Source organism: Micropterus dolomieu, linkage group LG04 (genome assembly GCF_021292245.1).
Source record: "Micropterus dolomieu isolate WLL.071019.BEF.003 ecotype Adirondacks linkage group LG04, ASM2129224v1, whole genome shotgun sequence".
In the NCBI taxonomy this organism is placed as follows: domain Eukaryota; kingdom Metazoa; phylum Chordata; class Actinopteri; order Centrarchiformes; family Centrarchidae; genus Micropterus; species Micropterus dolomieu.
In genome coordinates, this window is record NC_060153.1 from 17,917,203 (window position 1) to 17,945,054 (window position 27,852).

Sequence of the window (27,852 nt, forward strand, 5' to 3'; positions counted from 1 at the left end):
CCACTTCCACCCAGACAGACGTCTTTCTTGTAATAAGAGACCACTGCTCTTCCCGACCAGCTGTTTTGTCATCATTTGATTCACAGTGAACTTTAATTCTGAAAGAGGAGTGAGTTTCAAACGAACAAGTGTGTGACGGTCATAAAGCTTTTTTTTTTTTTTTATATGTCTTAGGGTAACCCACATCGATGCGGATGTCGCTGTCGGGTTAAAAATGTATTGTAACTCATGTTTTGCTAATTTCCATATCTTAATTTCACCTGGAGGCGACTCGTGGGTTGAGAAAATTCAATGACCTCTTGGGTTTATGTATATCTTTCCAGACCCATTTTGGAGACGCAGAGTTCTCACCCAACATACACTCAGTTTGTTCATTCAGAGAGTCGCAGTGCGTGACTACGAGGGATGTGTTTAAACTTTAAAGTGAGGGGGTGTGCTGAGAATACTCTGGCCTTTACCGCTCCTCTCCTCTCTTTTCTTCTCTCCCCACCTTTTTTACATCAAAGCAGTGGTTTTATAAATGAGACCGAAACTTGCGTGAGTACAAATGAGGAAGCAGTGAACAATTTAGAAAAATCTCAGTGTAATCCTCCAAGCAGTCATCTCATGATTGAGTCATTAACAATCAGGTTATTTGTGAATCAGCTTGACATGAATTTTGCAATTTTGCGAAGAACAAATTGTCTCAATATGTTAGCATTTTGACAGTCTTCTGATAAATTTGATATAAATTAACCTATTAATATTGTAAAAACAAAATGCTAGAATATGACCCAAAAAAGCCTGATGACGGTTCTTTTTTTTTCTGTAGCTTGAAGAGCAGTCAAAACATTTCCATTGGTTAACCACTGGGTCCCATCCCCCTTTCCTCTTCTCACCCTACAGCTAGCCTGAGTGTATGATAGGGGGAAACAAAAACCTCTGAGATTTGTCATGAGTCACTGTGGTACATGCAAGGTTAACACGCCAAAAGTATGCATGTGTAGATAAACTGTGGCGGTAGCTCTTCTGTCAGGCAAGAGCAACCACCATAAACTGAGAGCCAGACAGCGGCGATGGAACTTTAAATTTGTTTTGTTTGTTATTTTTATTTATTCATCTAGAGATACTTCTGCTGCTCAGATTTAGCTGTAAATACCTCACTGCACAACCTCAAAATGGTAAGCAGGATACAGATCAGTGGGTTTCATAGGGGGTTTTTTTGCACCCAACAACCTGTTAAAATAAAATTCCCAGCACCTGACATTTAATGCTTTTGCAAAGTCTCATCTAACAGATTTAAAACTATTTATAGACTATTAAACCTTAGTCTATTATTATTTAAGTGTACTATTATATAGGGGAAATCCCAAAATGATTGTGTTTCACTGATGATGTTTTGAAACTCAGCTGAGAACCTATGTTGAGTTTCAAAACATCCTGATCTGGGAGGAAGGAGTGCACTTTTAAGATAACAAACGAACACTAGAATAGTCTCATAAGTATTTACAAACAAATACCTATGAATTTCTATGGAAACTAGGTGTGTCCAATAATCATATCATCATATTCCATGCAGATAGATGTTATGCTGGAAAAATGAATAATAAAAACTTAATCACCTAAAGTTCTTATTTTCCCTCTTGTTAACTTAATGATAGACAACCTGGAGTAAACAAAACTGACATAAAACCATAGGATAATCAATAAGTATGTTTTTAACAAACCTTCACCTGATCATTTCTACCTAATCGATATTGTGTTGCTTTACACTTCTAATTGTGTCAGCAATATTAATATATATTTATTATGATGACATTGACAACTTCCTGTGTGTCACAGAGCTCCATTGTTGTCCAAAAACTATTAAACACTGGATAACCTGTTCCTTCATTACAATGAACTATAGCTTAATTTGAATTGATAGCTTTTTAAAAACTGAAGCTACTGTATCCATTTGTGAGATATTTTGAAAAACCTACATCTTCAGTAAGAATGAATGGGCTCAGGGCTGAGTGCCACAGAGAGGGTAAGAAAGAAGAACACATTGTTGGTGTTAACACAATAATGTCAGCCTTTAAAATCTAGGCCATCCTGCTTTTATTAGAATGAAATGCTGTAAATACCACTGACATATACGCAAAACCTACCTGTAGGGCTGACTAAAGTAAAACCTTCTTCTCTGTATTTAGATCAGGCAGTTGCGAGGGCAGAAGGCAGCGCCCAGGGTTAGCGGTGGAGGCGGAAGTACCAACTATCAGGATCTCTGTCTTGCCAGCCCCACCTCTGCCGAGGGTGACTACCTGAGCTCAGACGAGGACCTCCTCCCCAGCCCGCTGCCTGCCACCGCCCTGTACCCCACCCTGACCGGCCCGTGTCACCCGTCTGCACGCCTCGACAGCGAGGGCAGCACAGACAGCGAGGCAGAGGAGCGGATGCGGACACATCCGGACCCACAGCAGCTGTACGGCAGCATGGTCTGCACTGAGGCACTTGATAACTGAGACCTGGAGGAGGTATGAAGGTTTCATTGGATTTCTTTGACCTAAAGAAATGCTGGAGCTCGACAGGACTGCTACTGTAAACTGGGACTGTACCCAATTATCAAATTCAGTCCTCCTCCTCAGCTTTTCCGGTGTTTACCTTTAACTTGATGCAGACATAGTGGCATTGATTGGACCTCTTCTGATCATCACTACCCGTCGTCTCCACTCTTGTCACCGTCTCCACCACCTTGTTTCCGATACTGTCTGATCCTGTGTTCCCTAACAAGAGGTAATGTAAAGCCTCCCTCCTTGTTCCCACGTGTAACTGCGCCAGAAACTGTCCAAAAAAACATGTCCATCCAAACATAAACATATGACACACAAACAGACAAAATGGACTGAAACTGGACCAGCAAGACTGATGTTGCCCCTCGCTGCTTGAGATCAACCACTGGACCTGAATCTGTGATTAACGAGGAGTGAAACATGGGTAGACAGACAGAAAATCACTCTTCCCTCTCCCTATAAACTGAGTAATAGACACTGTCTACCCTCATATAACTCTCCTTCGATAGGTTCAGAGTTAAATACATCTTTGTCCTCTTTTCCTTTTTATGCCTCTCATTAGAAGACACACACACACACACACACACACACACACACACACACACACACACACACACACATGCACACACTTACATCAGCCACCTATTTACGTCTTAGTAGACCAAGTGTTAATATAAAGGTCACGAGTATGAGAAGGAGAGGTGCAGTGTAGAAATATGTACACATCAAACTTTAGGGAAATCACAAGATGGCATTCATAAATCAATCATCAACAATTAACATACTAAATGTTGTCTGTGACTTACAGATGACAAGAACGCAAGCGAGTTAATACAACATCTCATGTCAAAACATCACCCACAAAAAAAGGAAGGAAGAAACTCAGTGTTGCCAAATCTTCTGTTTTGTTTTTTAATTATTTATATGTTGTAATTTATTTTGATTTTTATATATATATATATATATATATATATATATATATATATAAACTATAGGAGTATAGAGATACCGACAGAGGCCAAACTTTCTACACCGTCCTTTGTGCCAACTAGTCGTCTGTTATAGGTTTACTGTAACACTGAGTGTTTCAGAGATGGAAAATGCTGCTATGATTTTGGAATTACTTCTCCCAATTTGTCTTTCTGGGTTTTTTTGAACATGCAACCACCTGTTAACTCTGCCATAGATTAGGTTGAACAACTACTGTGCAGACTGATCAAATGAAAACTGAGCAGTTTGACTTGATTCTTCCCTGCAGCTTCTCAACGTTTAGCAATGATGGGAACAATTTGGTTTCCTTAAAAACCAAGCATTATCATTGTGTATGTGTTCGTTAAAGGGGTATAGTTTGACATTCTAGGAAATACATTTATTCGCCATTCACAACTCTTATGTGTCTGTTGAATATGAAGCTACAGCCAGGAGATAGTTAGCTTAGCAGGAGCGGTTTACGTGCACAAACAGCTGTTTTGCATGCAAACAGCTGTTTCCTCGTGTTTCCAGTCTTTATGCTAAGCTAGGCTAGCCATCTCCTGGCTGTAGCTTCATACTTAACAGAAATTAGACAGACACAAGGGCTGTATCTGAGCGAACAAGCACATTTCCAAACTATCCCTTTAATTATCATTGTCACATACAAGCAAAAAGGAATCCAGGTAACAGTGCTGATCTGGAGTCACCAGTTCATGTGCTCATATCACTTTTTGACAGCTTAAGCTGCAGTATGCAGGCCAATGAAATTGGAAGGAGTCGTGCATATTGTAAGGATGCCAACATAAAGGCTGTCGTCGTGACTGGAGAGTGTGTGGGTGGAAAGTATATTACATATCAAACATTAATATATTCAGTGTAGAAAAAAGGGTGTACAATGTATGGAGAAATATGAAATATACAGTGTAAGAGGAACAAAGGGATATAGATAAGATTTAAAGCTGTATCACTTCCCGTCAGGTCTCACTGAAGATTGTGAGTGTGTATAGTTTATCAAACAGGGTGTTATATGTAGAGCAATGGTCTGCTTTTTGCACTACAGAGAAAGAGGAACTCTCTGCTCATGACATTAAGCAGTGAGAGATGCTGTGGATTAATGGATTCATGGTGGGGTCTCATTTCTTATCATATTCAGCTCTTCAGAGGGACCTTGACATTACCTGACATATTAAGTACTTCGCTCCAAGATTATGAATCTGGACTTTGTATTGTGCTTCATTTTTCTTCACACTGAAGTTGGAAGATTCTCTCTAAATTATCTAAAGGTCCATTTACTGCTTCACAAAGCTAACTAACATTTTTTGTGCAATAGAAATGAAGGAATTGTAAAGGAGATCATCATTGCCATCTTCTCGGAAATTAGGAAACTGGATCATCCAGTAATGGCCATCAAAGAGCTGAAGAGGATGTCAGTTTGCCCACCAAACTGTTGCACATAACAGCCTTTTAGTGGTCATTGGTGGGTGTAACAACTGAAATCAGTGTTCGGATATCGTCAGACCAAATGAGTGTTGTACAAATGGTTTTATTCTAATTCCTTCTAGTTCTTAGTATGTACAGAATGTAGTCTGGCATCAGCTCTGTAGAGCATGAGATGTATACCCTTTAGATTAATTACTATAATAACTGGCTGAATCTCTCACTTTAAGTTATAATCCTTAAGTTTTTTTCTATTAAACCTCATTTTTGCTTTTTATCGCTGGCAAGATATATTCAATGAATTTACATTCTATAATTACCTCTCTCTATAGTAGGTTTCATTGTTACTGTTGGCCTTTCCCGTGTGAGATTCAAATGATTTACAGTAAACGATGATTTGGAAGACGTTAAGTCGGTGCATTCTCGCTTCTTTATGTAGTTAACGAGGCAACATTGGATTATCAGTTTAGTATTACAGTATCAGAAAACACTGTGACTGTCTTTTTTAAGGTGCACTATACATCGTCAGGATTGCTTGACGGATTTTTGAGTAGCTTTTGAACACCCTCCCACCACAACTTCCTGATGATTATTATTATTATTATTATTATTATTATTATGATAATAAACTTTATTGCGCTTTTCAAAAAACAACGTGCTTTACATGGTTGAACCAGGATAAAACATGCCAGAACAACAAAATAAAGTAAAATAAAATTACCCCCAGCCCCCAACAATAAAGTTAAATATTAATAATGAAACATCATAATGTTCTTGGCAGTGTGCCAGAATTAAACAAAATTTCGAGAGTGATTTGAAAGATTTTGCAGATTCAGCAAGACTCAGGGCTGTTAGGGGCTGAGTCCAACAATTTCTGTCGAAAATCTTTCCAAAGCCAACATTCACTGCCACCATCTGCTGTGATTGGCTAGCTCGGTGGAGATGACAAAATAAGCTATTTATTTCTGTCACTTTTGATGACAACATAATTTAAACAATATCGCGTCTCCCCCTCTTTATGACCGCTGGCATTTCACCAAGTGTGGCCGTTCACAACAGCTATAAACATTTTTTCCTTCCGACACGGTTGGACAGCAAATCATGCAAACTGCTTCTCTTTGAGCTTAACCTGACCGTTAGTCTTCTTTATTATAAAATTGTAAAGTGATAAATTCTCTCAGCCTATGATTTGATTGGCGGCCCTGTAAACATATGGATATGTTGCTGTTCTGTTACATTTCTGACAGAGTAACCGCTCAAAGCACGTTTCAAACTGATCTCTGGGAGCTGTATTATTAAAATGTGATTGTCATTGTCAACACTAACCACAAGTGTTGCCAGATATACCACAACTTAAATCTTAAGGATTATAACTCTGATATTTTAGTGTGGATTTCAGTCAAATAAATTAAAAGGCTTAGCTGGAAATGGCATTCATTTAGGACTGAGTTTCAGTTTTTAAAATAAACCCTAATCTGGACCCAGATCAGTGCTCAGTGTCTTACACTTGTGTACACTGCTGTTCAGTGATGGTGCTCTGTTCTCACCACTGTCTAAATACAACTCTATCTACTGTGACGAAACATTTTGATATGTTTGTAAATTACTTTTGAATATCTTACTAGTGCTCGTCCTTAATGTTATTTTTATAATTATCATCTGTACTTTGGTTTCACCCAACAGCATTACATGAGATGATAATGCTTAAACATCATAATGTGCCATAAAAGTAGGTAGATTTACACACTATGCTAAATGACTTCATGTGTGTTTAACAAGGGTTTCATCGACAAGTCGGCCACTACAGCCCTTTTATTAAACAGCCACGTAATATAAAGTGAATTTGGTGTGGACTGAAATACGATCACACTGTGTTGCTCCAGATTTATCATCTTGAAACATCATACACTTTTTCCCTGATTTAAAGCAGGAAATAAGACAATGCAGCGCTAAACAGTGTGTCACATGTGAGTTTATCCTGACAGACAGTAAAAGGAAAATAGACTGTGTTCATCCTGGTTAGTCTGGTGTAGGATTTCTATGTGCTGTATGTGACAGCTGTTTGATACCCACAGCATCATACCCAGGTACTTGTCCACCCTCTCTCTTTCTGTCTTGCAATTCAACTGATGTTGTTATCAAATATATTAAATGACAGTAAAGATTATATCAATTCCAGTATGATGGGGAAAAAATACATTTCAATGTGCTGTATCCTATGAATGATACAAAATAAACTTTGACATTGCACCTTTGCAAAGGCCAGATTGTGGTGTAATTGTTTATTACTCTGTGATTATATTTATTCAAAGCTTTTCAGGTGCAGTTGTTTATGTTTGATTTCTTTCAATGTTGAACAGTAGCCAGTTGAATCAGGTCTAAGTTCAAACTTAGTTTTGTTATAACTAATTTTTTTAACTAAGTTGAGATAAACATCACGACATTAAAACAGGTTGCAACACAGAAATTAGTTTTTACATAGAGATTAGTTGTTGCTACATATTTAGATGATAAGTGCCAGATGTAATTGCTGTGTAGCTAACTAAATCAACTGAAAAACCTAACATTAGCTTGCTAATACATTGCTTGAAGAATAGAAGACGTAACATAAAATAGGGTTGGAACAATTGACTTGAACCTAACAGTCCGCTAGTATAGGGCAGGTCCCCCGCCGTAGTTTCAGCTAGTGACGTGCAAGTAATACCCAGGCTGGTATTGCCGATATCGATACCAATACTTTTTACATATTTTATTTCTAGTTTAATGTGACCTCCCTCTCCCGTTTCTGTATTTGAGAGAAATAAGGAGTAGGCTGTAGCCTTTCCAATTCAAAATAATAGCTCCATAATGACAAGAAATCAAACTACTGTCATAATCTTTAATTAAAATGAAAATATACTGCTTAGAACTGCCGCTTCATAAGATCATCATATTATTTTGACTTAATCTCAGATATTTAGCAAAGTTTGCGGTGTTGCCAAAGTATTTCACTGTCTTTGCACACACATCACACACAGCGTCATTATTACCTTTACAGCTAAAACACAGCCAGACGTGACTGTTTTTACAGTCAGCCATAGTCAGCATTCAATCGCGGGAAATGTAAAGGGCTGCAGCGGCTCACTTCAAAGAAGCTCCGTCACAGAGCCTTAGCGCAAGCATAACTTTGACAGGCGGAAGGAAAAGTAGTTCCTAACAACCGAGTAGCCTATAATTAGACCATCCTGGTGACAGTAAGATACTTATGATAATACACGCACTCACTCCAAATTACTTATTTTAGATATCGATCCTTTTATATGAGTATCGATTCTAGAGCAGGAAACGTTGGTATCAGAAATATCGATACTTTAGGATCAATCCGCACATCACTAGTGTATGCGAGCAGAGAGTTTACTATGTTACACAAGCTCTCTTAGCTTTTATTTACTCTCATAAATAAATAAACAAAAAAAAATTTTGTAAGTTGCAGTTTGTCGTAAATAGATAATGTTTAGTTTCGTGTGAAAACCGTTCAATGAACTACATCATATGTCTTGCACAATATACATCACCAACATGTTAACGCTGAAATGCTAGCTAACGTTCATTGTTTGGTTGCTACTAGCTAGTTAACTTAGCTAACTGAAATAACTAGTTTATGGCAGTTACCAGCAGTTATGACCTGATATGTGATAAGCTGCCCACTATTTATTTGGAGTATGAATTCGACAGGAGGAGTTGTCTCAGTTTTAACACATTGTACTTTTAACAGTGATGGGTTTTTTTAAATACCACAATATACATATATTTACAAAACTTTACGCTATTAAGATCAGACTAACTGAATAGTTAAATAGCATTGTTTAGATTTTCATAGCTGAATATTTCCCACTCACCTTTCCCCCAGATACAAAACTGCATGAATAGGCTAGTTACTCTGAAACATACTGTTTAATACTGTTATTTTTGTTATTTTATTTATGTGACAAGTGCTGGTAAATTACAAGTTTCAAACTAGGAGTTCCTAAGAACTTAGGGAGGAATGAATTCACACCCACACTTAGTGATGGATTTGCATATAGTTAGCGCAACCCAGTTTAGGAGAGCATGCTTCATCAGTGTCCCAAAGCTAAAACTGAATTTGGTAGAAGTAAATATTCCACTTTTTGGATTAAAACCTAGCACCCAAATTCGACAACTCTCTAGCATTCTCCCTCTTTCAAGCACATTTATATTTAAATTAGATTTAGTTTGATTAGTGTAGACTTTTGTAGTCGGCAGCAGTTTTAAAATGACTCTATCGTTATTTCTTGACGTCACAATCTATAGAATAAATAAGTCCTCCATGATGTTCAGTTTTGACCAATGTCATGTCTTCCTTTAAAGCTTGAATGTCACCAAAATTACCTTTATAAATGTCTTTGCTATTACACAAGTCCATTAAAATTAAAGGATTAAGCTTGTTTAAGACTTAGACTGGCTTAGAGACTTTAAAAAAAAGTATAAATATAGTATATAATTTCATTTTCTTTGAAGGCTCAGGAATTTCCTCAAACAACTGGCAACTGAAGTTTGTGGCAAACATTACTCAAACCGATTAACACCCATTTAGTGGCCTGTTGAGTATTTTTGGCAGCAGGAAGGTGTATTTGGGCCATGCCTATGTTTACTGTTTTGAAAGAACATGTCCCCCATTACAGTCATGTAGCTTATTGAAGTGTTTTTAATAGTTTTTGGCACAGAGGAATAAACTTCATCAGGGTTTAGATACACTGCCAATACTTATTAGAGGTATCAGTTCCTTGGTAGTTTTGACTTGTTTATGCTATTTGTTGACAATAAGAAAAATTAAAAATAAATATCAAAGCAAATATCACATAGATAAATGTGAACTATAAACATAGACAAAATACACCAAAAGTTGACTCGATTAAAACAAAATAAAAGAGATGAGTTCCTCATCGATCCCATCCATCCATAGGTTTTTCACTGTTATTACACATATTATTCACATTTCCTCTTACTGTGTCTCTTTCTTATTCATTTATTTTGTGTTTTCATTCAGTGCTACAGAAGGGAATCTGCTTGTTGCATCAGCCAGCTTCTTTTAAATCTGACCTCAATGGTCTATTTTGTAATATAACTGTGTCAACAGTGTGTCAACACTTTCTGAAGAATTTTCGCCACAGACGTCCACCTTCTTCCTCTCGCATCGGCTTTATCTTGTCTTCCCCAGATTGATCTGTTGCTGTGTTTGGTTTGTGTGCCACTGCAACATATCCACAATTTGCACAAAACGTTTTTTTTTTAAAGTAGGACTGGACTAGTGCTGCTGCGAGTGTGCAGTGTTTGGGTTTGTCTGTGAGGAAACAGTGTGGTCGGAGTGTCGGCTCAGAGCTGAAACACTTCCTCGTCCTTTTTGACTCTCATCACACAGCGACCTGCTGCAAACGCCAACGGCTCACAATCTACCTCAGAGCAGACTGACCTCACATGTGACACGCTGACTCCACATTGTCTTATCTGACTCAATATAAGACTTTTATCTCAGTTAAATTATTAGTGTGAATTTTGACGTTAAGAAGCACTGGTGGAATGTAACGATCTGGTGAGTATTTGCATATTTATTTCTGAAAACTATCTTCATATTTCTAGTTAAATGAGAGCTGCTTCAGTTTTGGTTTGGCGATGTTTGTTTTTGTTTTTCCTTGTTGTCCTTTCAACATCCTTTATCCTAACTTAGAAGTATTCTTAGACAATGAGTGGGCTTAAAACAAGTTGTGTGGAATTAGTTCAGGAGTAATGAATTCAGATGATAATCATCATGTGGCCATGAGGATATTTATCTTACTTGTTTCAGTTATTATAAAGCCATAAAGCAAATGCACATGCAATGCCTGTAGAGAGATCTTTTTTTATTTGAGTCACTCATTAAATTATCACGTTATCTTATAGTGAATATCAAAGTTCATGAACACAATTGTTTATCAGCTATTACTAAAGCGGTTGAAAAGAAAAAAATGATGCAAAAAGAGAGCAACACCTTCTGTTTACCCTTTTTATATATTTTACAGACACTAAACATATTTATTTTCAAAAATGTTAAAAGTGTCTTCAGACTGAGCAACAGAAAAATCACATGTCAGTCTTCTGAACTAAACTGTTCCAAAAAAAACAGACATGCTAATGCAAAGGATTACCCATATTAAATGGGATTTAGCTTGTCATAAAATTGACATTTAATGCAGTCACAGCTTCAGCTTAATTTTTTCTGTACATATATATTCATTGAATTCTGTGCAAAAATCTATGTATGTACTGTATTATTTACAAAATACAAACTAGCAAATAACAATAACTAACAATAATTTGTTTTGCATACAAAACACCTCAAAGTTAAAAAAAAATAAATAAATAAGAAAAAGAAATGTAACCTTACAAGTGTATAATGTGAAGATAGGGGTGTGTCTTAAATATGTATGGTTTTAGCTTTAAAGCTGCCTCTTTTATTCCAATCCAATTAAGCTTCTTCATCTATAGTTCCACTGCTCTTTTAAAATACTTTAAAACATGCAACATGTCACTTTTTTGTCTTATGCTACGTGGTATAACACCTCACTGTCCTCCACTGAACTCCTCCACTGCAGCTTCGCCTTCGTTTAAGTGCTAGCACTGAGTCATGAAATGTGCTGTTAGGTGATATAGTTGCAACTTTGATATGTGGCTGTTTGTGTAATGTTGTCACAAAGCCATCTCTGCAGTAATCAAGCCTTTGGTGTAAAGTAAGCAACCGCTGGCATCTGACAGAGTTTAAAAGAGCGCACAAGAAGAAAAAGATTCTTTAGTCAGATGGGATGAAAACTGACCTCCGATTTTAAAACCAAGTGACCGTCAAGGGTTAGTGAACTGTTCAAGCACAGGCAACAGTGATCAGCGCAAAACACAGAGAGGTGCATGACGAAAACCTCATCTAGAGCACACAGTGTCATACAAGGCAAAGATTCGACTTTCACACATATGACAAAACCAACATAACGCTGGAGTGGATTCAAGATTAGTCTGAATAAAAGGCCTGAATTGTTTAATTTTTAACAACATTGTGTGTTTGTTTTATCCAGACTTGTTATGTAAAGGTTGTTGACAAAAAAAACATAACAAACAAAAGTAACCTTGAAACAACAAAATGTGAACCAGCTGTCTATAATCAACACAACATTATCCCACTCTCTGATTAACAGAATCAACAAATGTAGAGCATATGTTAAAACGGTATACCTAACTATTAAATGTACAGTTCTGCTGCCCTCTTTTGGGCAACAGATATTTCATGTATAACTTGTTCCATCATTTTAGTATTTTAGTAACTGTGTATCAAAATAAATAAACTACTGCTTCAGAGAAAGACAAATTTTTACGGGTTAAGTTGTCATAATTTATACAAATATGTTACCAGTAAGATATGAATAAGGAAAAGAAGAATGTGCCAAACTGTGATAGAAGAAATAATAACTTAAACCTGATTGTACGAGTGTCATCACAAACATAGGGATTCATTTAATTTTTAATCCCTCTAGATGACTTTGATTTCGGGTGCAGAGCTGGTCTTCCTCCTGAGTGAGTGATGCCTCGTTCTTTCTTGGTAAAGCGAGGAGGGCTGCACCACCTTCGGCCCGCAGCGAGAAGCCCCAGCCCTGGATCGACACCGGTAACATTTAGCCAGCTAGGAAAGAAGGTGGGGTCCTGGGATACATCCTTGAAGTACTCCACAGCAGAAACACCAGATAGTAGCGGAGTGCCCATGGCATTATTACAGCAGGACCTTCAAGATGCCAACCAGTCTAATGGAAGTGGGCACCTTCAGCCATTTAGTCCCAAATCTTATGGTGGGTGACAGAATGATTGTTTGTTTATAGGCCTTTCTCACAAGCATGTCAATCAAGACTTTACAGAGACAGAAAATACACAAAACGCTTTGTAGATAACTTGTTGTTGGTTGACAATTTTGTGAAGCATTATACAATTATTCAAACAATTCTGATGATCGAACATAAGATATGAAATTATTGTAGCTGCCGGTCAACTTACCTGTCTATCTTTGTACTCAGTCTGTAGATCTGCTGAGCCCTGCAGTCCTGTCAATTCAAATACTTGTAGCCTCGTGGAGAAAGTCGAGTCTCATCCTCCTACACCACCAGTATGGTCCAGACCTCATGTGAGCTCAGGATATGCAGACAAATTGTCTGTGGGACTGGAAGACTTAACTCAGCACCCTCGGATCATGAGGGAGACCAGGAGCAGTGGCTGCTTGAAGATCAGTGCTCCCAGACAAGAGTGTCCACTCTGTCACAAAGTATGTTATCCCTCCAGTATGCCATACTCCATACTCCGAAGGACAGTCCCACTTTATAATTTATATTTGTTCTGAGGACAATCCTTAAGTTAAAAGGAAAGTTATAGTTGAGTTGAGTTTACTTAAAGTAAACTGGTAAACTACTGGGTAAACTACTGGGCAAACTGGCCTTCGTCCGTCTGTTTGGTCACAGTCCGGCCGTGATCACAGGGTTGCTCCTTAGCACGGTTGCATTGCCCACTTGGGGCATTGCTCTGGGTCTTAAAAAAATGAAGTCAATGTGGAAGAGGCTTAAACCTGCATTCTTTCTAATGGCCAGCAGGGGCAAATCCACTGGTTGCAAAAAGAAGTCTAGATTGCATTGGATTCAATGAGAAAAAGACCCTACTTCTCACTTTATTTATTACTTCAGTAAACATTTTCCTAATGAGTTAATGATCTCAGTCATTAGTTTCAAGTCTTTTGGGTGTTGTCGGTGTTTTCATCTAAGAACATTGAACATTTCAATGTGTTTTCAGTGCATGAAAGTTAAATGTAACATTTTGGTCGCCTAAAAATGTCTTGTTCGTGTTTGGTTATATAGAGTTGGCTGTTAATTTTTTCCAGGAACATTTAGTTTTAAGCATGTTTCACATTTTCAGGCTGTTTCTTTTCTCAAAATATGTTTTGTGTTAAGGATTTTTTTCACTTGCCAAAATTAGCATCCCAAATTAGTATACCAGTTAACATGAATTACGGATGCACGTTACGGACTAGCTCCACCCCATATCCAAATATGGTCACTTCTGGTTCCAAAAAAACAAGATGGCAACATCCAAAATGCCAAACTTGAGGCTTTAAAACGGTAATCCACAGTCATGGTGGCTATGTCCACTTTTTTTGCAGTCTATGTGCTGCTCCCTGTTTTTTGAGTATGAATCCAACAGATGAAGAGTAGTCTTAATTCTCACACATCGCACCTTTAATGCTATAGGTAGCCTAACTTTGCTCCAAAGATCATCTTTTCTAGTCTGAAATCTGGTGGAGGTGGTGCTGTCAGGTCATATGAAGTCTTCATAAATGTGGACATATGTTCCCAGCTTTGAGAAATTTATAATAGGCCTACGTGAACCGATCAGACCAAGACTTTTGACATGAGTTTACTATTGTCGGCAATAGCGACAGGTAGTTAAAAACCAAAAAAGGAGCAAATGAAATGTACGGGAGTAAACTTTTTCACATTTAAAAATGCTCTCCTGTTCTGCTCTGCCCCCAACTATTTCTACAATAAAGTCTCCTAAAGTCTAAAATTACCTCTATAATTTTTCCATTGTTAAACTGTGTTCACCTTGTCTTTGCAGATATTTTCATGTCTGTCAAGTTTGAAGACTCACATATGCAAGAGTCATGGAAGCAGAGCACCTCTGTCACCAGCATACATCAAGTCCAGCAGGACAGATACTGAGCAGTCACCACGAAGGGGCAAGGTCAGCATCACATTTCTTTAAATGGAATTAACTTATGCCTTTGGATAAAATGCACTCTAACTAAAACAATCAATTTCATATTCGAGGTAAGACACTCCTGAATCCATAACAACGGTGCCTGTTGTTTTAGGAGAGGACGTTTGGCTGTACAGTGTGTGGGAAAGTGTTCAAGCGCTCCTCCACCCTCTCCACTCATCTGCTCATACATTCAGACACCCGGCCCTACCCCTGCCAGTACTGTGGCAAAAGGTTCCACCAGAAGTCTGACATGAAGAAACACACCTTCATACACACCGGTGGGTTTATGTGTCTCCTTTGGATGTTTTTATTATGTCAAAGTCATCAGATGACATCATTCAATTATTAAACTGAGCTGCAGTTTTATTTTCCAACTGCTACTTGCTTCCAGCACATACACATATCCCAGCCTCGCATGTGGCTTTCAAACAGTCAGAGCAGTGTCTGTTAAAGAGGTCATATTGTGCTTTTTGGCTTTTTCCCTCTCCTTTATTGAGTTCTACATCTTTTTTGTGCATGTACTAGGTTTGCAAAGTGAAAAAGCCCAAAGTCCACCCCAAAGGAAGTTCCCATCTCCCACAGAAAACACTGCTCTGAACTGCTTGAAAACAGCTTGTTTGTAGTCCAGCCTTTTCTTCCTCTTTCTTGTGATGTCACAGCAAAACACGTGTCATAATTCTCGCCTAGCATCAAGTCAGACACGCCCTCAAAAACACCGGTGGAAAAACACTGAGACGTCTGCCTGCTGCCTCTCCTCTCCCTTCCAAACACTAGCTACCCTCCAGGCAGTCAATGGACAGAAAGTTGCTACTGTGATGTAGAAACAGAACTCAGTTAAAACTTTATGGATGAAAGATTATTTTGTTACAGATTAATAACCCGCCACTCTGAAACTCTTGCAAGGGGATATACAGCTGAACCTAAGCCGTGTCTACATGCTTCTCACGACCCGCCCTACTCTACTTCTGACTTCTTACTCTACCTTACCTAGGAACTGTGCATGTGCAACTCCCAACAAAGATCATTTAGAGACAAGATGTATCACTCCATAGCTAAAACAAAGCATTCAACACACAGGGTGAAAAGAGGAGCTGCAGCAATGTGCAGTATGACAAAAATATGGTGTTATTTGAAAATGAAACCATGTAAACCTGTTCTGGTACAACCTCTAAATAAGATTTTGAACCTCAAAATGAGCATACCAGTAATAGGACCTCTTTAAATCAGGTTGAACATCTTATGTATTCATATGCCTTGTGCCTTCTTATTTGTGTGCCAGGGGAGAAGCCCCATGTGTGTCAGATATGTGGGAAGGCATTCAGCCAGAGCTCCAACCTCATCACCCACAGCCGTAAACACACGGACGACCGGCCCTACCGCTGTCCCCGCTGCTTCTACAGCTTCCAGCACAAAGTGGACTTGCGGCAGCACCAGGAGCACCACTGCCTCTGACACGGCCGAGACAGCATCTTCAGCCTTTTACCAGAGGAAACACATTCAGGACAGAAAGCTACTGACTGTGTTGTTAAGTCAGATCGTACATCCAAAGCTATTGTATGTTATAATTTAGATTCAACTGTCTTTTAGGACACTGAGCTAAGAAGGATATTTTTTACTCTGCTCACAGGTTTCCAACACAGTAATGGCATTATTACAGGACCCTTGCAGCAGAACAATCGTTACCTTGAACCTACTGTGTACCTATTCATTTGTAAAAATCCAAATAGTACTTAGTATTCTGAGTTACACTTGTGTTAATTACAGTGTTTTATATTTATATACAACAATGTATACCTTTATTTGTGACTTGTTTTAATTAAAAGTATGTCAATAGCTGAGAAATTAAGGAAGTGCTGCTTTTTCCTCACGATATGTTCCTGTTGTCTGATCACGTGAGGGCGGACCTCAAAGGTTTATGTGCAGCCAAACTTTTACTTTCCTCTACAGTACACACATTTGATATGGTAGAAAGGTAGCATTGACACAGACTGGTGACACCTCACGATTTTATTACATCTCACTTTGAATTAATAGAGTACAGAATCAGTATGAAGTAAATGATCTATATCCAGGAGATGCCTCAACAGCAGTACACAAGGCTAGAGTGAATATTACTTCAAGTCATCACAGCAAGAGTTCACACTAAATACAATGAAACTGAGATATCCATTAGTGTTTTTGCGTGATGTTTATTTATCTTAAGTTTTGACACAGAGTGTGTCCTTGAATATTTTTTTTATGTGGTCATTTTGAGCTGTTAAAAGCCATTGATTTTGTACCACTGAGCTCTGGCAACAACATCATTGGAGTAGTCTTTACCCGTTGTGTGGGAATCCACGTTTTCATAGGAATGGACGTTTCCGTCCCCCATATTGTAGGCTGCTATTCCTCCTGCAGAGACAAATGAGAGCAAAGCTAAGCAAAGTGTGAAGATAGTTGGTGCATGTGCGAAGTCTACGGGTTCAGGAAAACAAACCCTTCAGCTGCTGCTCCAGGCTCCAGCCAGGAAATTTGTTGCAGATCCTATTGATGAAATAAACCAAGATCTCGGTGCCTTGGCAGAGGTGTTCCTCACTGTCCCATGCACCCAGTGCAGTGTGTCTACCTCCGTTTGGATTCACATCAACCTACAGAAATGGGATGAACATTGCACTTATTGTATTGTAATGTGAGGCTCTAAGAGGATGGGGGTAATATTTGTTTAGACCTGCATCAGTCCCCAGGCGTTATACGCTCCTCTCTTTTCGTCATAGTCTCCCCAGCCATTGTGTAGTACATTTCCGGCCCTGGACTCCCTGGAGATGATGGCAGCAATGAGAGCTGGTTCAATTCCATATTTAGCTCCCACATTGTTTATTTTGGACTTGTACTTTTGCATTCTGCCCGCGTCAGTCTTTGCCATGGTTTGTGATGCCCTCTGACCTTTAGAGAGAAATCAAGCAGAGATCAAGAACATGGCCTCAGTGTTTAATATGCATCTATTTTCCTGTCATCTACAAAAACCTGTAGCAACCTTTCTGGATGCAGATGAGGGCTGTGTGGGGTTTATTTTCCACAATTTGATCAAATCATCGCCTGAATTTCTCACAGCAGTATTTACCTGAGTATCCCAGCTTGTCCTGCTGAGCTGTTTGTGCCGAAGCACCAGTAGTTTCAACACTCATGATGTTTCCGTAACCTGCCAATGTTCATGTAATTAGATTATTTTTCATCCACACACAACAACGTAACGTTTGCATTGCATGCCTGGCACTAAAGGAGCTTGTTGTGTTTTTTAAAGAAAAAGGTTAAACGACAGATAAAACAATGTTACAATAGACTTTTAGATTAAAAATATAACGTGATTAATATAGGCTAAAGATTAAGTGATAAGACAAGTGTGACCTAGTGTGACCCTGTGAATAGTTATTCCACTGTTTCTTCCTTCCTGGTTGTGTTTATGCCACAACGCTTACAGCTAAAAGTTCAACAGTAAGACGTTTGCACTCACCCATCTTCCCGGTGTCCTCTTCTCCTGGTCTCTGAAATTGAAATGTGAGAGCTGCAACACAGTCTCCTCTGTACACTTTTGGTGAAAGTACGTAGGACTATTTATACCCAGTGTGTTCCTTTTAGTTTCGCTATGACTTCCTCATACTTCCTGCCATTCTAGTTTCTGCCTGTAGAGGGCCTTATGAAACAGCTCAGCTAGAAGCTCACTGTGGCAGGCTGTGAACAGGCAAAGTAAAGTTTGGCAAGATTTGTTCAAATTCCACAAGGCAACTCCCTTTCATTTTAGGAATATTGAGATTTTGAAATAATGCACACAAGTCTACATCTTTTCATTTTTATTCCTTAATAGAAGTCTATGAGATCCCTGATATTTTGCAGGACAACTGAAATCTGCTGAGGTGATGTTCAGTCTTTCAACCTGAACCCTGGTCATAGTAATTTTAATTTGTTGATTTTTTAATTGCCTTTCAGCATGAAATATATTTTACTTGTTTTGAAATTCAGACCCAAGGGCAGGTAGCTTAATCTTTCATTTTCATGAACAGTCAAAAGTTCATCATTGCAAAGCAGCAGGCAAAAACTAAAAGGTCAGTGACCTGCCTATGTTTCTTTCCTGTGCAGCACAACAATGAAACTGTAACTCCCAAAGTTCAGATGGAAATGTCACTGTGGAACATCACTTTAAACATTTCTTTTCCATTTGGCAAAGATATGCAACAGTTGTGTAACACACATTTCCCCATTACATCTGCTTTTCTTAGTGCTTCAGAAAGCAACTTTTCCAACAAATAGCTAAGAGGAAGCTTTTTTCTGCTGTCATTTACAAAAAACAAACCATTGGCTTGACCAAATTCAAAGATTAGGAGGATAATGAAAATGGGTTCAGTCACGATGCATCATCTTTTTTTCCCCCAGCGTGGTTCTCCTGGTGATAACCTATTCTATACTTTGTTTCATTGTCACAGTCTCTCTCCCTCACCCTGCAGCAGTCTACTGTTCTGCAGGTGAGTCGCCAGCCTGCAGCTGCATTTCTGCCCTGCCCCCAGGTTGTCGCCTCGGGTCTCCTGTTCTGCCCCTGTTCAGACTATTGCCGGTTTATTTTTTACTTTTGTCACGCTCTGCCGGTTGGCCATCCTTTGTGTTGCACTTTTGAGTTTAGTATCTGCCTTAGGACAGAACCCAAAACTCAACATACTGTCTAGTGTCCAGTATCTGCTATGTAGTCTGTTGTGTTTTGAGTTCCTCTGAGTTATTGTGTGGTCAGTTCATTATCTGTTTAATTGGTCTTCGATTCCATGTCATGTTCTTAGTCTTGTACTTTAGTCCATGTCTTTAGGGTTTACTCCGGGTCTTGTGTTCTCTGTTAAGCTCTGTACTGTGTTCTAGTTCTGTGTTCTGATATTTTGTAACATGTGTGCGTTTCTGTGTTGTTGCTTATTCACTCTGCCCCAGATCTGCTTGTCATGTCAAGTCTCTGTTTTCCTCTGCTCTCTGCCTCGTTAGTCTCATGTCTGTCACCTGTGTTGCTCCCGCCCTGCTCGTTAGTCCCTGTGTATATATATACACCTGGTGTTTCGGTCTTATCTTTGCCCGGTCATTGTTCATGTTACCCCACAGTCTGTCGTGTGTGCTCTCTGCCTGTAACCAGCCTTGCTTGTCTTGTCTCCCTGTACCTTTGGATTTCTGTTAGGATCACCTTGTTTTTTGGACTCCGTTAACCAGCCACTCGGTCAGTAAGTGTGCTCGCCTTTAGTTTGTTTTCCCATCAATAAACCCCCGTTGAACTATACCTGCTCCGCTCTGTCCTGCGTTTGGGTCCTCCAACCTGCCTCCACACCACTAATCGTGACAACTTTATTTTGCCTGCTCCCTGACAGATCTGTTTACCTGTTTGGACTGCCTTCTCTGGATCTGACACTTGCCTTCCTGATTGTAAACCTTGCACCTTATTGTTTATATCCTCTGTATATTTTGCATTTCTTTTATGTTTGGCATGGTGCTACTTGTATTTATAGGCCTATATTTTCCTCGTATGTGCAAATCTTCCAGGCAATAAACCTGATTCACCATCCTGTAAGCCTTTGACTAATTTGTTCTGCACATCTGTGATCGCGGCTGAAATTTTATCAGTAGCTTTGACCCCATCTGTAATGTACAGCCACAAGTTTGTCTCATCCTTAAGTTTGGACTTTTCCCATTCTGCATCTTGTACATACCAATGTTGGTACAAAGGCTGATGATAAATTATGCCAGAAATCCAGTGGCTTCACTTATAAGCCGTGTGTAGCCTGTACACCAGCACTGTGCTGTAGAAATAGTTTAACGCTTTAATTATGTAAACAATTATAAACTACTCATATGGAGAATCCATAACTAGTGAATTATCAGTAAATTAGATTGTTTATAAGGACTTATACGTGTTAAGTATTTAACTGTTTATACACATCTATAGATCATTCACAGGACACTTTAATCTGTTTATGCGTAAAGGGGAAGTTAGAATAAATTGTTTCTGTACAAGTTAAATAATTTCCTTGTCATGGGCTCAATTTATTTGTGGTTTTCCTTTGCATATTTTTATGTTATATTTATTCGCTTGAGTCTGATGTGTTCAAACTGTTTCAAACCAGGAGGACGTGGAGGAAGCAACGTGAGGCAAACACTGAGGTGAAAGGGAAGTGAGTTATTGTCCCGGCACGATCAGCAGAACCAGAAGCAGTTTATGGAAAGACTTAAGGTACTTTAAAACCTTTAGCGCCTGTCGCAGTTTGCATCAAAATCATATTCCTTCATTGAGTCATAACTCAGTCAAATGTGAACACGACAACATGATACACGTTTCTAGATTCAGTGTGACTTACACTTTCCAAGGCTAAAGACATACTATAGATAAAGATGTCAATAAATGTCCAGAAATTGGGTTAGTAAGTCAACATCATCTGGAGTTTTTATAACTCCAGAACTTACCGGTCATGGATTGGGGCGCTGAGTGCAGACTGGGGTGAGGACCCAAATGCAGACAATGGCAAGGTGAGGAGGTTGGAGTTCAAAAAAGTTTATTAATTCAAAAAACTAAATTAAACAGGCTTACAAGGAGCTCGAGGCAAAGTCCAACAAAGGTACTCCAGAACACAAGGCAATCCAAAACACAGGGAATAATCCAGAACAAGGAAGACAAAGGAACAGGCAAGAACACTCAACTTTAGACACAAGGACGTGATAAAAACTGGAGAGACAAGCAGGCATACATATACACAGGGACTAACGAGCGGGGCGGGAGCAACACAGGTGAGCGGCATCAGGGCTAACGAGGCAGAGACAGAGAGGCAAGCAGGCAGGCAGAGAGACAGCAGGGGGAAACAGAGAGAACACTAGACACGCAGACATGGGGCAGCGTGAATAACCAAGAAGACAGAAACACACACACACAAGTTACAAAGAACCAGAACCTAAACAAGAACACAGAACCAGAACACAGAGCACACAGGAGAACAAATCACAATAATACAAACAAGGACCAGGAATGAATACCAAAACATGAACTAAGGACATGGAACTAAACTCAGACTCCCAAACAAGACACACAGACAGGATAATGACAACCTGAGAATCACCACAAGTTTTCCTCGGTATCAAAGTAATACTGTGATAGTTGTCTGTACATTAGAAACAAGTCCTAATAGCTAATTCGGCATAACACAAAAACAGCCTACAGGTGTGCCATCGTCTGGTCTGAGGAAGGGTGTCAGACTTTGAAAACCCCTGGTGTTTTGACATATTACGCTCATTACAGACACTGTTTTGTCATTTTATTAGGTTGTGGGCAGTTTCAGGTTTTAAAAGCCACCATTGCTTTTGTACCACTGAGCTCTGGCAACAACATCATTGGAGTAGTCTCCACATGAGGTTCCGGCGTCCACCTCTTCGTAGGAAAGGATGTTCCCATCTCCTGCATTGTAGGCTGCTATCCCTCCTGCAGGGACAAACACAAATGAGAACAAAGCAAAACAAAGTGTGATGGGAGTTTGTCATAAAAGTCTACTGATTCAGTAAAACAAACCTTTCAGCTGCTGCTCCTTGCTCCAGTCAGGAAATGCATGCTTTATGCGTAAAATGAAATGAATCAGGATGTCGGTGGCCTGGCAGAGGTGTTCCTCACTGTCCCATGAGCCTTTTGGGGTGTGTCCACCTCCATGTGGATTGACATCAATCTGTGGAAATGTTAATTCACAAAGTTCACATCACTGATGTTGTATTGTAAGGTAAGCGACTGCTAGAAGGAAGGGAGTAAAACAGTTTACCTGCATCAGCCCATAGGCATTGTATTTCTGTCTCTTTTCATCATAGCACCCCCAGCCTCCCATCAGGGTCTTTCCAGCCCTGCATGATCTGGAGATGATGGCAGCAATGAGAGCAGGATCAACTCCTTTCTGATGAGCCACGTTTTTGATGATGGATTTGTAGTTGTTCATTTCTATCAGATCAGTCTCTGCCATGGCGTGTGACGCCCTCATACCTGTATGTACAATGAAGTAGTCATGGAGAGAAAAGGAATATGGCCTCAGTGCAGGTCTCTCATCTGTAAAGTTACACTGTAGATAGGGCTGCACGATTAATCTAATTGCAATCGCAACCGCGATGTCGTCATGCGCGATTTCATTACTGCAAAAAGTGTGCGATTTGAGCAGAAAAAATGTGCTGTGTGTTTGAGACTCCTCTCAGTTTGCACTGCAGTCTGATCATTATTTCCGCCCACACTGGGCTCTCGCACGTGCCCATAAATTAGATAAGTACAACCACAAAAAGTAATGTATGGGCAGTGAGGAGTAATACTAAAGACAACAACCTACCATAACCCCCCCTCCTCGCCGCTAATCGTTCAAAACATATCTGGTGTTATGCCTAGTTTTGGATGCCTGCAAAGTATTGCATGCACCTCCAAATAGGCTACTGCTTTTAAATGCTATAATATCCTTCGTGGGGTTCATCAATGGTGATTAATGATTCGAAGTATATATTTTTTGAACGTTTACAGTCGTTAATATTTTGTAGAAGTAGCATTCATTGAGATTCAGCTAAAAGACGTGGTGATTACCACGTTTGATCAATGAGCACAGCAAGTGTCTGAAAAGGACCTTAAGAGGGGGATGCATAATTCGGAAGATCACATGTTGTAGGCTGATCTGCCGAGATATGCATCCACCTCTGTTGGCAGGCAGGCAGAATTCGGCACCTGTTGCTCTGTGATAGAGACAGTTTTGGTAACGTTAGGCTACGTGTCGTCGGCAGCTAAAGTTGTCAGACAGAAGAAAACAGGTATAAGATAAAGAAGGTTTGGCTTTATCGCTGGCCAGTTAACGTTAGCTGTATTGCTGCCTTTTAACTTTTCAGCAAAGCTATAAAGCCGATGTCAGTCACTTCTCGTCAACCGACCAATCACAGCCTGGATGGGGCAGGACATTATAAAAAGTTTGACGTGCTACAGCAAATCATTAAATGTTGAACAATGATTATTGACAAGTTAATACTTTGCATTAACAAATTAGAGACAAATATAGATAATTTGGCTTGCACAAGGATTAAATAAATAAAAACAACCCACAGAAATGAAACAGTTGTAACTGGATTTAATATTCAACTAGTGGTAAAATAGTATAGCCTACATGAAATTATAATAAATATAGTAATTAATGTATTAACATTATACTCATTGACACTAGTTCCTCCTAGTGTCAATGAGGTTGTGGAAAGAGCCTGTGCAGTGGACAGATGTAGATTTAGATCCAGGATGCCGCTGTGCCAGTATTTGCCTCCTCCTGAGAGCAACATGCACCCCTTGTTCTGTTTTACTAAAGTTATTGTTATAAATATTGTTTATTATTTAACTTTGTTCAAGTTGAGAAAAACACATTTCAATATGTCAGTATTTTGTGCATTTTCCTTGACAATCAAGCAAGTAGACTCATAGTAGGCTACCATTTGTTCCATTATAAACGAATCGCAATATTGTCCACAATAATCACAATATGACTTTTTCTCCAAATCGTGCAGCTCTAACATATACCGAATATATTTAACTAGATGGATTAGTAGTGTTAACCTGAGTATTTCAGCTTGTCCTGCTGAGCTGTTCCCATTGAGGCACCAGTAGTTTCCACTATCATGATGTCGCCATAACCTACAAACAGTTTATTAGATCATTTTACATCAGCACACCTGCACTTTAACAGGAGCACAAAGCATGAGGACCAGAAAGTATTTCACATCATACAAAACCACTCACTTACAGGAAACAGATGTCAGCGATCCTTCACTTATGTCTTTAGCTAGAAATATACAAAGACACATTACACTACATTACATTACATTTAGTCATGTGGCAGACGCTTTTATCCAAAGCGACTTACATTTGAGATGAACCAACATACAAGCATCAACAAAGCATCAAATACAGCATGAGATCTACAACTGACAATACATGGCCTACTAACTAGTAAGAGCAGACACAATGTTGAATATCGCTGAAGTAATTCATTGAAAGACTTCTGTAGGTATATTATTTTATTTTCAAAATGAAAGTAAAAATAATTGGCCAAACTATACTTTTAAGATAAGAAGATGATAAGACTAAGAAACTGAAACTTGTGTTTTCAGTTTAAATATCACTGACTGATCACTGATTAAAAACTGTTACTGAAATACTTTCTATGGCTCTGAAACTTTTTCATCTCTTGAACTTGGAGACCAATTATTACTTGTGGCAGGAACATTTGGGTGGCCTGACAGAAAAAGGTTTGAGATTCGCTGCATTATGGGAAGTGTTGTTCCAGTGTTTCGTGCTGCTGCACAGATGGCATTCTTTCTTTCACCTGTCTCTTGCTAGCCCCCAAACTTTATGGCAGTGCAAATTGCTGGACCCTTTATTATAGACTTCATTAATGTGGTCGGTTTTGTTGAGTCCAAAAAATGAAAGTAATATGTTTTGATCAACTTTTTATTTCTAATGGGAAAGAGTTGGTCTGCCACTGAAACAGAAAGCAGGTTTCACCATCTGAGAGAGAGACTTGTGCTGCCTCCCAGTCAAAGTTGGGGGCGGGAAAAACAGTTATCTTTTTAATACACACCAAGCCATGAGAGTTAAAGTTGTGTGTACACAAGATAGGCCTACATCAGTTTGGTTGGTTTGGTTTAGCGTCCCGCAACTGGAATGCTTGGAGGTCGCTTTTTAATACTGCAGTGAAGCCAGCCTCCACTTTGAATACAAAGATATATCTAATGTAGTTTTTTTAAATTACAGCCCTGGAAAGTGTCTAATATTGTCACTGAATTTCCCTATTTTAGATTGATGTAAAAAGAAAGGCTTCTGTTTCCACTTCTATTTTGAAATAGGCTGCAACACGATGTTACAGTAATGCTTAGAAAAAACACACATCGCAAACAGAGCGAGGGCTGGCTTGACTGTCGTTTTCGAAGTGGAGGCTGGCTTGACTGCAGTTTTTAACGGAGGTGGGGCGATTAAGCAGACGTAGACTTATAGTTGATCTTCAACCTTCAAATCTTTTCTGTTGTAAAGCCGAAAAATGCAGTTTGAAAACACATCTGATCTCATCTTATCTCACTCCTACAACCAAACCTCCGCCCTTGAGTAAACCAAACTGACGTGAAACTCACCGAAGCTCTCTCTTTGCGCGTTGCAGCCAATCTCCTTCAGCGTCTCCAGAGCCACTTCATTGGCCCCGGACTCTGTGAAGGTTGTAACCAGGACATCTACAATTTCCAGATAGTTTTGGCCTTCCAGGGCTCTGCGCCTGACCCGCGGCTCATCCCTGCGGTCCAAGATAGCGGAGCAGAACTGCATTAGCTGTATATCACTCAAATCCTCCAGCATGTCGGTCAGAGCGCGTTTAACGGTCTTGGGAGGCATCTTTGCAACCGCACTTACTACGGAATTTCCTTCCTGACTCCAAATTCTCCAAACAGAAGCCCCCCTAAGAAACCTTTAACCAGGCACCAGCCAAACTCTGACGTTTTCTGAGAATTTAAAGAAAATTTCTCATTTTATGTAGGTAAAACACAGACCTCCAGAGGCACCCAAGCTTACTGTGTTTCAATTCAGATCGCACTGGGAAAAATACTACACAGCGTTCAAAACCTTCAGTTGACTTATGGTGCTTTCAGACCAAAAGCGAAGCCAGCGTTCGGGGCGGTGAGTTTACATACGAAGTCAATGCAAAGACGCGTAGAGCCGCGATTTCCTGTCGGGCGGCGCGAAGGGGGCGCTTCAACTCAAGCGAAGCAGTCGCATGAGGCTGAGTCGCGATAGCCTATCGGTGTTGAGATTGTCCGTACGTCACCGAGGCTTCAGAGCGTTGTGTGGAGAAGGCATTCAGCGGTGAAGGCGGACCTTCGACTTCATCGAAGTGAATGAAAAATATTCCATGTGGATTGTTTAATTTATCGTTTTGGTATTGTTTTATTAACTAGATTTGTGTAGCGCAAGCTAGCACTTATAAACGTTTTTATAGGCTTACGTTACGTGTTACCGAACTTCGTATTATTCATTGCACTCAATTGAGAATGTCTACACAAGACGAGCATTTAGTTTCACTCGTAAAGCAAACATTTATTTCGCGATAGTCTGGTGATGTTATAACTGACCACGTAGTCGATCACTTTGTCATCCATGTTACTGTTTAGAAGCTAGATTCAGATAGACTGTCGCGTTTTTCAAGTAGGCTGCTCCAACATAAGCCATCGATACTGTATCAACATCACTGTAATGAGTTTAACACTTTGCTCGCCTCAACGTTACATCTCCTTGACTCGAAATGTACATTAAACTGAATGCAGCACTGTAGATAATATTTTGTCCTTGTAACCCATGTTTCCATTGCATGGCCTTTGGATATTGCTGGAAATTGTCCCCCTCTTTAAAGGGTAAATTATTATAGCAATTTAATAATGCATTGCATTTAAACAGAACTTTTCATACACAAAAAGCCATAACAGTAGCCTCCTACCAGGCTGGACATGCAGTCTGCCAAAATATGTTTCCCCCTCCATAATGCACAGATGATGGCCTACCATCAAGTATTTAATTTTGTATACTTCACATCATGACTAATAACAGGGGTGAATATGGAGACGTTTCTATTTTCCTAGCAAAAGTTACAGTGGGATACAAATTATGTTGTATTACTATTGTATTATTATTATGACTGTATTTTCAACTTTCCATAAAATGTATCCCCACTTTATAATGCACAGATGATGGCCTACTGTCAAGTATATAATTTTGTATACCTCACATCATGACTAATAACAGGGGTGAATATGGAGACGTTTCTATTTTCCTAGTAAAAGTTTTTATATTTATATAAAAACTGGACATTACTTGGAGAAAAGAAAGCGAGGAAGTTGAACTACCTGGTGAGTTCAGAAGTATCAAAAGTAAAAGTATTCATTCAGCAGAGACAATGGTCCTTGTCAGTGTTTAACAATTTTAGGCTATATGATGTTTTGGGGTTAGGGGGCATCATATTTTAATACGATCATCGCATGTTTATAGCGTCTCTGTCCTGACCTATCTCTAAAATAGTCCACT

General features: G+C 39.3%; 4 protein-coding genes and 1 long non-coding RNA gene across 6 annotated transcripts in view; 3 read left to right on the top strand and 2 right to left on the bottom strand.

Annotated features, from left to right (window-relative positions):
* Window positions 1-7,195, top strand: part of evi5l (ecotropic viral integration site 5 like) — a 41,287-nt gene extending 34,092 nt beyond the window's left edge. For both annotated transcript variants that reach the window (XM_046047051.1, XM_046047052.1), the window contains exon 19: window positions 2,172-7,195. In XM_046047051.1, the coding sequence (XP_045903007.1) occupies window positions 2,172-2,483 (312 nt within the window). In that variant the 3' untranslated portion in view covers window positions 2,484-7,195. The remainder of the gene's footprint in view (window positions 1-2,171) is intronic.
* Window positions 7,196-9,905: 2,710 nt separating this feature from the next.
* LOC123969547 (zinc finger protein Gfi-1b-like) lies at window positions 9,906-16,592 on the top strand. Its single transcript, XM_046047053.1, has 6 exons — window positions 9,906-10,530; window positions 12,497-12,805; window positions 13,028-13,272; window positions 14,613-14,738; window positions 14,869-15,034; window positions 16,036-16,592. Exons 2-6 carry the CDS (start codon window positions 12,544-12,546, stop codon window positions 16,206-16,208), a joined length of 972 nt encoding a protein of 323 aa, XP_045903009.1. The 5' UTR covers window positions 9,906-10,530; window positions 12,497-12,543; the 3' UTR covers window positions 16,209-16,592.
* Window positions 16,593-16,745: 153 nt separating this feature from the next.
* Window positions 16,746-21,569, bottom strand: LOC123969549 (lysozyme g-like). Its single transcript, XM_046047054.1, has 6 exons — window positions 21,216-21,569; window positions 18,247-18,277; window positions 17,857-17,934; window positions 17,464-17,678; window positions 17,233-17,383; window positions 16,746-17,147 (listed from the first exon to the last, which is right to left on the bottom strand). The coding sequence occupies exons 2-6, from the start codon at window positions 18,248-18,250 to the stop codon at window positions 17,014-17,016; spliced, it is 582 nt and encodes a 193-aa protein (XP_045903010.1). The 5' UTR covers window positions 18,251-18,277; window positions 21,216-21,569; the 3' UTR covers window positions 16,746-17,013.
* Window positions 19,722-20,325, top strand: LOC123969551. Its single transcript, XR_006824758.1, has 2 exons — window positions 19,722-19,977; window positions 20,126-20,325. It is a non-coding gene; the product is annotated as an uncharacterized LOC123969551 (long non-coding RNA).
* A 473-nt stretch (window positions 21,570-22,042) lies between the features above and the next one.
* LOC123969552 (lysozyme g-like) lies at window positions 22,043-26,531 on the bottom strand. Its single transcript, XM_046047056.1, has 6 exons — window positions 25,920-26,531; window positions 24,536-24,574; window positions 24,349-24,426; window positions 22,550-22,764; window positions 22,309-22,459; window positions 22,043-22,221 (listed from the first exon to the last, which is right to left on the bottom strand). The coding sequence occupies exons 1-6, from the start codon at window positions 26,170-26,172 to the stop codon at window positions 22,085-22,087; spliced, it is 873 nt and encodes a 290-aa protein (XP_045903012.1). The 5' UTR covers window positions 26,173-26,531; the 3' UTR covers window positions 22,043-22,084.
* Between the last annotated feature and the right edge of the window lie 1,321 nt (window positions 26,532-27,852).

What these genes read in the sequence shown, in the direction of transcription:
- LOC123969547 (XM_046047053.1), top strand. Translation starts at nt 12,544, where the DNA reads ATGCCTCGTTCTTTCTTGGTAAAGCGAGGAGGGCTGCACCACCTTCGG. An exon ending in ATTTAGTCCCAAATCTTATG is followed by an intron (nt 12,806 to 13,027) that starts GTGGGTGACAGA and finishes CTTTGTACTCAG; the next exon opens with TCTGTAGATCTGCTGAGCCC. An exon ending in ACACACCTTCATACACACCG is followed by an intron (nt 15,035 to 16,035) that starts GTGGGTTTATGT and finishes TTTGTGTGCCAG; the next exon opens with GGGAGAAGCCCCATGTGTGT.
- LOC123969549 (XM_046047054.1), bottom strand. An exon ending in GGACAAGCTGGGATACTCAG is followed by an intron (nt 17,679 to 17,856) that starts GTAAATACTGCT and finishes TTCTCTCTAAAG; the next exon opens with GTCAGAGGGCATCACAAACC. An exon ending in CCTGGAGCAGCAGCTGAAGG is followed by an intron (nt 17,148 to 17,232) that starts GTTTGTTTTCCT and finishes TTGTCTCTGCAG; the next exon opens with GAGGAATAGCAGCCTACAAT.
- LOC123969552 (XM_046047056.1), bottom strand. Translation starts at nt 26,172, where the DNA reads ATGCCTCCCAAGACCGTTAAACGCGCTCTGACCGACATGCTGGAGGAT. An exon ending in GGACAAGCTGAAATACTCAG is followed by an intron (nt 22,765 to 24,348) that starts GTTAACACTACT and finishes TTGTACATACAG; the next exon opens with GTATGAGGGCGTCACACGCC. An exon ending in ATGCCTATGGGCTGATGCAG is followed by an intron (nt 22,460 to 22,549) that starts GTAAACTGTTTT and finishes ACATTTCCACAG; the next exon opens with ATTGATGTCAATCCACATGG.